Source organism: Telopea speciosissima, chromosome 5 (genome assembly GCF_018873765.1).
Source record: "Telopea speciosissima isolate NSW1024214 ecotype Mountain lineage chromosome 5, Tspe_v1, whole genome shotgun sequence".
In the NCBI taxonomy this organism is placed as follows: Eukaryota; Viridiplantae; Streptophyta; class Magnoliopsida; order Proteales; family Proteaceae; genus Telopea; species Telopea speciosissima.
Window position 1 is genome coordinate 2,964,287 of NC_057920.1, and position 10,513 is coordinate 2,974,799.

The 10,513-nt window shown below is 38.0% G+C and overlaps 1 protein-coding gene across 1 annotated transcript; it reads right to left on the reverse strand.

Annotated features, from left to right (window-relative positions):
- Positions 1–295: 295 nt before the first annotated feature.
- On the reverse strand, positions 296–6,477 carry LOC122660846. Its single transcript, XM_043856097.1, has 7 exons — positions 6,150–6,477; positions 2,833–2,991; positions 2,532–2,707; positions 1,781–2,417; positions 1,175–1,702; positions 647–1,114; positions 296–478 (listed from the first exon to the last, which is right to left on the reverse strand). Exons 1-7 carry the CDS (start codon positions 6,264–6,266, stop codon positions 425–427), a joined length of 2,139 nt encoding a protein of 712 aa, XP_043712032.1. The 5' UTR covers positions 6,267–6,477; the 3' UTR covers positions 296–424.
- Positions 6,478–10,513: the final 4,036 nt, after the last annotated feature.

A 10,513-nucleotide genomic window follows, 5' to 3' on the forward strand; every position in this document is an offset into this window, starting at 1 on the left:
AATCCCTGTTTTGGCAGGGTTGGGATCTGTGACAAGTAAATACTTTCTTGTCAAAAATGAAGATCCAAGTGCACTCATAACCGATTTAAAAGAGGGTTGGTCCAATTCCATGAATTTCGATCCCAATTCTGGAACCATGTTGCCAGGGGAGTGAAAAAATAACTAGATACCACTGTTACAATGCTACTCAAGATTTGTCCCTCTTACAAGAAAATTTCAATAATGTTCAAGCTTACATGTGGTATTTTGATCAACGATTTCAGAAAAAAAAAGCTTTACAGGTTGGATTACAAGAAATTCAACAATGTTCAAGCTCATGTATTCATTCAGCTTACATATGGTATTTTGAACAACGATTTCAGCAAAAAATGCTTTACAGGTTGGATGTTTGGTTATGGCAGAATCAGAACAAATAGAAATATTTTCATTTTTCCCCACAAGCTTGTGTCTGCTCCTCCTCTTCAGCTCTCCAAGCAGCCTGAGCATGAGGAAAAAAGTCAGAAGCCACATGGTAAATAACGGACACTATAGCTATAGCTTAATGGCATGGAATGAATTTAGTGAAAGCTTAACAAGCACAGAAAGTAAACAACTAAGTTGGTGAAGCATATAACAAACAAAGTAAGCATAGAGATTATTAACTTGCCTTGTCACGTTCAAGTCTCGATAAGTGAGGACGCATGGAATTTCCTAAGCTCAAGCCTCCCCATGCTTCTCGCAAATCCCTCTCCCTTGCTTCTCGAAGAGATTCAAAACGTCGTCCCTGATCTTCTCCTGATTGGTGGGCAGCAGCCAACTTCTCCTTTTCAAGTCTTGACTGGTGTTTCACTAAGATTTGTTCCAGTCCACCCTCACTTTTCTCAATATTTGGATGTCTCCACCTGCCTCCTTTCACAACTTCTTCCTTTTTACCTAGTCCTATTTTTTCTCTCTCAAGTCTAGGGACATGTTTTACAAGGATCTTATCCAAGCTCTCACAATCTGCAACATTGGTTCTTCCTTGTTTCTTTTGGGTCCCATAATCGATTCCTGATTGCATCTTTTCCCTTTCCAACCTGTGGACTCGCTTCACCAAAATGCTGTCAAGACCACCTCTTGTCTCTTTTGACCCATTCTCATCTTCTAGCAAAGATGCTTCAGCTGTGGAATTGGCTATGGCCAACTTCCCATCAACTTCATTGTTGGAATCCATATTTTCTTTACCCAGTTTTCTTCCTTCCATCATCAGGTGGTTAGTTCTTGTCTTCCTGGCTTCTTGAACCTCTCTTTCGAGTCTTGAGACATGCTTCACTAGAAACTTATCTAAGCTCGGGACATCTGGCACATCTTTTTTCCTTTGATGGGTCAGCCCATCTTGCATACTTACTAATCCGTTGTACTCCTCTTCAGATGCTTTTCTTGATTTATTTTTTGCCTCTTCAATCTCCTTCTTTAGCTTTGAAGAATGCTTAACTAGAATACTTCCCAAGTCTGGGACAGCTTCAGATGAAGTTACATTACTGATCAGATTATCCAGTCTGTCCTCTGATCCCACTGGGTTATTTTCTAATGCTTCCTTGGGCTCAGCAGATTTTGTGTTTTTAGCTTCTTGTACCTCTTTTTCAAGTCTTGACATGTGTTTCACCAAAAACTTGTCTAGACTTGGAAGTTCTGTCCCAAGTTGTTTCCTTCTCATCTGCCCATCCACGAAGTATTCCATATTTTGTTTCCCTGCTCCATAGGAAAGCAAATTTCTGGTGGAAGTAATAGGCCCCGAGGTGTAATCAGCACCATATTCATGCTGTTTGCTATTTTCCACTTCCATCAGAACAGCATTCAATCCACAAGTCGCAACTATAGTTGCAAGAGAAGCAAGCTCATCTTCCTGTAAGCACTTGAGCCTGTCAAACATCATATCAACAAGTTTCACCATATTGATATTTTGAGGTAGCTGCTGGTTCTTGCACTTTCTTTCTCTCAAAGCATTTGGTATCTTACCATTTAAGCCTTGAGAACTAAGAGCATCTTTATTAGATTCAGATTCTGGTTCAGATCCAGTATCTGATTCACATTCTAAGGATAAGTCTGGTAACTCTTGATTGATTTCATTTGTATCTGGATTCTGACTGATCTTTCGGAGAAGATCCTTGAATTCATCCTTATTCAAGGAAGAACGGAAATGGGCTAGCCGGATGAATGCAGTCTTGACTGCAGCTGCAACTTCTTTATCTACCTCAAATGCAGTTTCAAGAGATGCTGTAACTGTATGGGTAGTAGATCCTCCTCTGTTAACCGAGGATGTATCCATTTCACATGGCTTTTGAGGGCAATCTTGTCTGTCATACATGATCACTCCCATTGCTGTTGCTACCTCAAAAGCTTCAGCTACATTCTTCTCTGCTTTCAGCAAGAGGACTTCTGCTTCTTTGCTTTCGATCCTGAGGAAGGACAACAAGATACTTACAAAAGATGAAGTGGATTTTGGTTGGGGGGGGGGGGGTTAAAAGAGAGGGAATAACCAAAATTCTGATCTGATTGAGTGATGGAGGAACCTGGCAGCTCGAAGTATTCTACACCAAGAAGCTTCCACCAATGCAGCTTTACGAGCTTCCACAGCCTTCTGTGCAGCTTCTCTGGCTGCTATTTTTTCTCTCAGAACTCTTGAATAGTGAGGATTTGAATCACCCAGAGTTTCATCAAGAGTGGAAGAATTCATGCCATCTACTTCCTGCAAAAAGAACATCTAGTTAATATTTGTTGACAATCATTGATACCTGGTGCTAAAAAAAGGAATACAGACAGACAGTTACTTCTGGTGAGGATATTATTTTTGGAGAAGGGACAATCAAATACCTGCAGAAGCTTTATTTTCCTCTCCAAGTAAGAGTCTGTTTTTTTCCGAGGGAACCAGTTGAGAGGAGAACTTTTACGGTGTGAAGGCTTCTTAATCTGCGTTGTAGATTTGTTGACAAAATTTAGAGTTGAATGACCGATCTCTTTTGACACTCTACTCTGCATGAGAAATAAAGTTTAAGGCAGGACCTCAATAAGAAACAGAAGATAAAAGTTTGTTTTACCCAAACAGAAGTTCCATTTACAGTAGCAGTTTGTATTTCATTTCTGCACATCATTAGACATTTCAAAGTGCACAAAGTAAATTATGCATCCAAGAGAGAAGCTCAGAACATAAATTGGAATCCAGAACATTCAATCAAGAGCTTGGTTCCAGTTTCTATTGCATAACAAATGCAAATATTATCACTGCAATGCCAGGCTGTTGGGTCTGTTTCCTCCACCAGTGGAAGCCACAGAAGATGCTCTTTGACGGTTTGACCAATAGCTGCGTAAACACGTATTACATTTTGCCCATCCAAAGCCACAATTTTTAGCACTTGTAGCGTGACAGATGGTCATAACTCATAACTTCATCTCGGTTCGAATCCTATTGAGAGGTCCACTAGCTATCAAAAATTGTTGAAGAAAGAACAAGATGTTTCTTTTGTCCCTTCCAGGTGATCTGAAGATAAAGTAATGGTTCATACATTCAATTTACGATTTTATGGTACAAAGAAATTAGCTTCGATCAGTTACCTCCAGAGACAACAACTTGTATAATCAAATGCAGCATATTGGAAGCTATGGTATTGAAGAAATATTAGATCTGCAGAACTTGTATTATGCAACTTTTTCTTACTTCATTCAATTCACGATTTTGTGGTACAAAAAGATTAGCTTTGATCAGTTGCCACCAATAAGATCTTCAGCCTAGAAAGAGTATGGGTTTCTACTTGAGTATGAGTTTCTACCTTTTCCAGTTATTTGATGGATTAGACATGGCAGAATGATCCTAAATATAGTTCTACTACTAAAATCAGGCGATATCGTGACCCACCAGAAGGAGATAAGTCTGTAATCTGACTTGAAAACATTGCCAGGGAGGAATAATGATGAACTCCAGCTAATGTAACATGGAATATCACTCCCACTCACTAATGGACAATATAATCACATCCATGATTCTTAATTTGAAAATTCTTGGAACTTTCAGCAGTATTGAGTAGAAGTGGTACACTGCAGCAGGTTGCATTTGTATCTTGCTGTCCTTTCCAAAGTCTGCACCTTAGACATTTCGAAGTCCACTTAGATGCAATTCTGCAAATCACATGTCATTCTACATGGAATTCCACAAAGCATGTCTAACATTTCTAAATACGAGCTCAAACCTGAAAATTCCTACACCTATAAATGAAACCATCTCAATGCATGAGCACCTACAACCTACTTAGTTGTTGAACATAGATATCATCACCTTTGAACTTCTCTTGAACAAATGCATTGCATAGAACTATAATCAGAAGTTAACATCTACTTGAAAGAGATTATCACCGGTACAAATAGTCTATCCATATACTCCTAATATAGCCATGGGAAAAAGATTGCTACATTGACCTTGTGCAGATTCCTTCATACCCTCATCTAACCAGTGGGACCCACACTGACATTTCTCTCTCCTATTCTGACCATGTGGGCCCCATATGGATGATACCATTTTCCAACCACTCATTGGTTGTAGTGTGCAAATTCCTTCTTACGCTGCCCTTGTAGGAAACCCTCTCCCATTAGTTATTTATGTTGAGTACAAGCACATTTTCCATGGACATCAACTTCAAGAATTTGAAGTTGCAATACATCACTGTATGAATTCTCACTTGATAAGCAAACGAGAACTAAAACTGTTTAGCATGGTTTTGAATATGATGATGCAACTGGACCAGGGATAACATAAATCCAACTGAGCCAACCTGACTTGAACTGGCATATGTTGACCCTTGGGATTGGCTTGCGCTCCATCCCATGGTATTTCTTTTACATAACTTATAAACCTAGCATTGACTGAGGCACTAAACATGTGGCTACTCCAGTGATCATCAATTTGGTGAGGTCTAGATCAGCAACATCATCCATCCATATCCTAAAAAAATGGGACAGTATAGTGAATAGATCTTGACAACCTACTAAACCTTTCAAACCCTGTCCCAAGAAAAAGTTGTTCTTGTACATGTTTCACAAACTATAAGAGGCAGTTCTCTCAAGAGTTCAATGTTCCAGCGGGGGATCAAAAGTTGCCTAAACTATTACTAGCCCATCTGGTCAGATAACCTCACCCCAATCTAATGTAGTCTTGCTTTCTGTCTCAGTCTTATCAGATTGTTCTAATTTGGCCAAATAACAGGTGCAGTCAGAGTCCTGACTCAAAATTTGAAAAATCTGCCCCAGGGATGAACACAGACCTATAAAGTACTTAGCACACAAGCATGCACATACACACATATACATTTTAAAGTGGTTGAAACAAAGCCAAATGGAAAAAAAAAAAAAATTTTGGGAGAGAAAATGAACAAAATTTGAGGACAGCAAACGTCTATGGGGATGGAGCTCCTGCTGATTTCACTTGTAAGTTTGGACTCTGGGAGTTCTCAACTGCAATATCTCGTTTCGTTCAAGTATCACATTTCCATGTTATTTCTTTAATTTAGAATAAAAAAAGTTGAAACTCATATCTTAAATGTTTAAGCTTTTCAATAACTCCAAATGGGCTAGTTGACTGATACTACAATCTACAAAATTCAGTTCTCCCCTTTGGCCTGTAATGAAAAATATTTTGCAATATCCTAAGAAAATAAAATTTTCTTAGCTGTTGAAACAATATCCAGAATATGGCTGGACCTGCAATTTTTTTGACTCAATCTTCAAGAACTTAGGAAAGATATTTGATTTGAAAAGCACATAATGTAGTAACGTCGATACCCCAAATTAAATGGTTAAAGAAGATTTGATCTTAGTTGGGGAAAATTCTTGTGATAGAGTAGACATTTATGAGATAATAATCAAACAATAAGCAGCGGTATTTGGAGACACAAACAGAAAGAAAGACTGAAAACGAAACAAATTTGTTAATTCTAACTTCTAAGTCTTTGATAACACCACTGAAACTCATTTCATTAACCAAGGTAAGGTAAACGGTTGAATTGATAGGAACTGATAGAAACACTTGGAATTTGTTCTCAACACATACATTTAATCATCATCAGAATACGTTTTCTCTTTAACAAGGTAATAGAAATATGCATTGACAGAAACCCTAATCTGGTTCGGAATGCAACTCGTACCTTTCCAAGCTTCGTGGTTATCGGTGCAGACTCTTCCACATTTTCGACCGTCCTCTCTGGATCAACAAAGACCCCGTTGCTTTGCTTTCCCAACAGAGAAATACAACCTAAATCCATGGCGGAACTTGTCAGATTCTGGTACAAAAAGAAGATTAAAGACTCAGAAAAACTGAGATCCAAAGGCAAACAGCTCTGTGACAGTGACGATCGACTATGCTGCTAAACAATTGTGCGTAAACGTCGTCGTTCTATATGAATTCGGAAACTGGAATGAATGACTTCTGGGCGTTACGAGAATAGATGGAAAGATTTGTAAAGAGACGAAAGATTACTCCTGTTAGAGTTTTCAAAGAGAAACTATCCGTTACAAGGGGATACCTTCTGCAGTAATGCTCCAACGTTCCGATTGTGGGGAAAGATATCCTATGCATCCAGGAGCATTCCTTCACGGTACAGCACACGTCCCTGTGCTGTTGATTTGGCGCATACAGGCAAGTCGCTTTGATGGGCCGTACAGTCCGACAAAATAGCCCGTCCCAGACCCTGAGTTGGAAGTTGTTACTTGTAACGGTCCAAGTTTAAAGCCCTAGATGATCCAGAATCCAGATCAGATATCTAGATTCTGATCGTGCTGATCATTTTTTTACCAAAAAAAGAAAAGATAAAAAGAAAAAGGGTAAAAGTTCTCTGTCCGGGAGTGTGGCCTATGCCAGCACTCCCATGAGTCTAGCTCTCTTCTCCCCATGTCAAAAGACATCTCTGCCCCCTTGTTTTAAGGAGGAGAGAGATAGACACGTGGGAGTGCTGGCGTAGGCCACACTCCTGTACAGAACACTGCTTTCCAAAGAAAAAATAGAGGTTGATCAGAACTGACCGGTTAAAGGCTGGAATCGGACCAATTGGTTGATAAATGACCCGGTGTTGGGCCTAGATTGATTAATATTTGGTCAAAATTATCATTTGCTAGTATCCTAGCTGATGCCCGATAGTAGGGACCGGAAAATTTAGGGTTGTAAATGAATAGCCGAAATCCGTTTCCGTATCCGTTTAGCACTATCCGAATCAGTCTGAAAGTTAAACGGATGCGGATACGGATAGGCTATAGCTATCCGAAAAGCTATATTTACATGTAAATGGATAAAATATCCGATCCGTATCCGTGTCCTTATCTATTTAGCACTATCCGAATCCGTCCGATAGCTAATTGGATGCGGATGCGGATATAGCACTATTCGAGCCGAATCCGATCCGTTTACAGCCCTACCGGTAATCGACGGTTTATAACCCGTTTATAGCTTGTTCAGCCCGTGTATGGTCCGATTAGCCAGTTTATAGTCCAACTAACCCAATTAGTTAATTTATAGCCCGATTAACTCGATCAACATGAGCTTGTTATGGTTTGATAACCGTTCAACCAAATATAATCGTGTCCATGCCTAGCCATGAAACCCAATAAACTAAATGATACATTAATGATGCAGAGCCTTAAATTGGTGGGACCGATTTGGCCCGATTGAAACCAATTGGGCCGATCGGTTGATACTTGGTTAATCCTCTACGTAGACCAAAGCTACAAGTTCCTAAACGAAGAACAGGTGCACATACTGTTCTTCCCCTCGGTTCGATTTAGATTTAGGTGGAGGAGAAGGATTGGCTCAATAATATGATTGTTGGTATGGTGGAATTTCATTCTTTCCTATGTTTAAAAGAAATTTGTTGTGCAAAAGTTTAAAGAAAATGCTTTGGATTGATCATGTGTCAAATTTCAGACTTGAATCTAAACATTATAACATCGGTGAACTAATTTTAGAAAGTTGGAATCTTGAAAGCTGTAACAACAATGACTAGTAGAGCTTGAAGACATGAAGATCAAAGTCATTGTTTTAGGTAAGTTACATAATCATGATCATAAAATTTGGGAGAGGAATGGATATGCTAGCGGTATACTTGCACCCTTTGTGTGTAAAGAGGAAAGAATTGGTAGAACCTGTAAAGTGTTGAACAATAAACGTAGTAGTTAAAGAGTCCGATTTTGACAAAGGAGAATAAATACCATCACCAAGAGGAGTAGGATCTGTAGGAGTTTTACATCTTTTTACTTGCAACCAAATGGAGCCATGTGCCTTAAAGAATCAAAGTCTGCAATCAGTTATAAGTTGAGAGCCTACTCAACAATTTTGGATGACAAATGAAAGCGAGTAACCTTTGGAGTTCTAAACTTTGCATGATCCATTGTTTACACGATGACATCCATTACAGGTATATTTAACACATGTAACTTCTTTTGGTTACCGTTGATTATTCCCAAAAGTGCTTTGAGTCAAGAGTAAAAAAAGGTTTTCAAAATAAATTGAAAGTGTATTTGCCATTATGTCATTGTCTTGTGCATTTTTAAGTACACATGAAATAACAAGATTTTACCCTTGGTGAAAGAAAAAGTTATGTTACATTAACTGAGTAAAAAGGTATGGTTATAATTCCATTCAAAAAAGATATAGATTTTATTTTCTGGCAAGCAAGTTATAAATTATTGGCGGAGGGCCGGTTTTCTACACCGACAGTATAAGAATGAATTTGCACACTACAAGCAATGAGGGGTTAGAAAATTGTATCATCCCTATGGGGCTCACATGGTCAAAATAAGAGATAGAAATATCAGTGTGGATCCCACTATTTATTATGTGAAAAAGATATAAAGGAATCTGTACAAGAATAGTATACCAATATTTTTCCCTAAAATTTATTTAACACGTCAAGGAGTGTCAATAAGAAAATCCCTATAATAGTAAGATTTTATTGTCAAAGGCATACATCATCCATTTACATGTTCATAAAATTCTTACCTAAAAAGACATGTTTATAAAATAAATAAACTTCTGATAAGCTTGTTTCGTCATAATGACATAGTGGATTAATATAGTTTGATTTGAAGCTGAAATTCTTGATTATAGCGTGTCCATAATAGATAAGCTTATCTTATTTTATGGATTTAGTTTGAAGTTTGCTGATCACAAAAACGACTGACTACTTGCTTGGCTGACCAAGAACCAAAATTCCTTGGGTTTTGTTTGAGACTTTGAGGGTTGGGATCACCAATCCGTACTAAGTACGTTTCACATGGGGTGGTGACGTGTTTCATTTATAGCCATTGAGAGTGTATGAAAGAGTATTTATGATAGTATAAAGGACACATGTCACTACATGATTGCAGGTCATCTTAACCAGGTCCTTTATATTTTTTTTCCTGAAGTATGTTTAAAGTTACTGTGAAGGAGGAATCCCTTCATTCATGGCCATCACTGTACTTTGATGAGTGTTTAGAAATAATGAAGGACATTTTGGATCTCAAACATAAAGGTGCGGGTTATTATAACCATGTGGGTGAAGAAAAACTTTCCTCTTTGATAAACGGAAAGAGATTTGTAAGTGATGATTGTAAAGAGGTCACTCTATGTTGGGGACACCCATCATAAAATATTTTTTGGGAAAAAGAATGCTAATCGATTGCTTGGTTCTACACCCAGACACATGATCACATGAATTTAACGTTCAACCCCCAATGAAAATAGAGAAGAATCCTCTAGAAGGAAAAAATAAGGGTTCTTATGTTGAGGTTGTCAGGTTATTCCCTCCACAATACCAATAGTAATGCAAATAAAATAATAAATGTTTTTGCATTTCGTAAAAAGGACAAGTCATGCTAGCCTACCTATTCAAGAGTTAAGATTCATAGACACCCATACTACACAGAACATATATAAAATGTATATCCAATGCATCAGGCTCCCGCCATTGCAGGTCTAGCAAGGATCATAATGTACGCAACCTTATCCTTACTTTCACAGAGAAGTTGTTTTCACAATACATAAAATATATATGATCGAGCATTGGAATAAAACTTGTATAACCCACAAACCAAGCTATAGTATGAAACCCATGATGAAAGTTATCTCCTCACATAACTTGTAGACTTATATTCAGATGATGATCACTGCAATTTGGGAGATTCTCAATTACAAACATTTTGCCTTGTTCCCATCTTGGAATCTGAGTTGGGAAATAAAGCATGTAAGATATAGTATATGTAATAAACAAAAGACAAGTTTTTCTTCATCATGCGTGAAGAGAATCTAGCTATTGATTGAAGTGTTATTATTCCCTCTACTCCTTATTGTACGAAGTTTAAAATATCCTTGTTGCTATGCTAGGAGTCATTCAACACTAAAACCCGTGAAATAAGATTCTCTTTTCGTCGTGGGTGAAGTAAAACTCGATCTTAAAATAAAATACAACTTTTGAGGTCATTGCTAGACCCAAATTTTTTTTTTTGGTAGACTAGACCCACTTTTTTTTTTAATTTATAA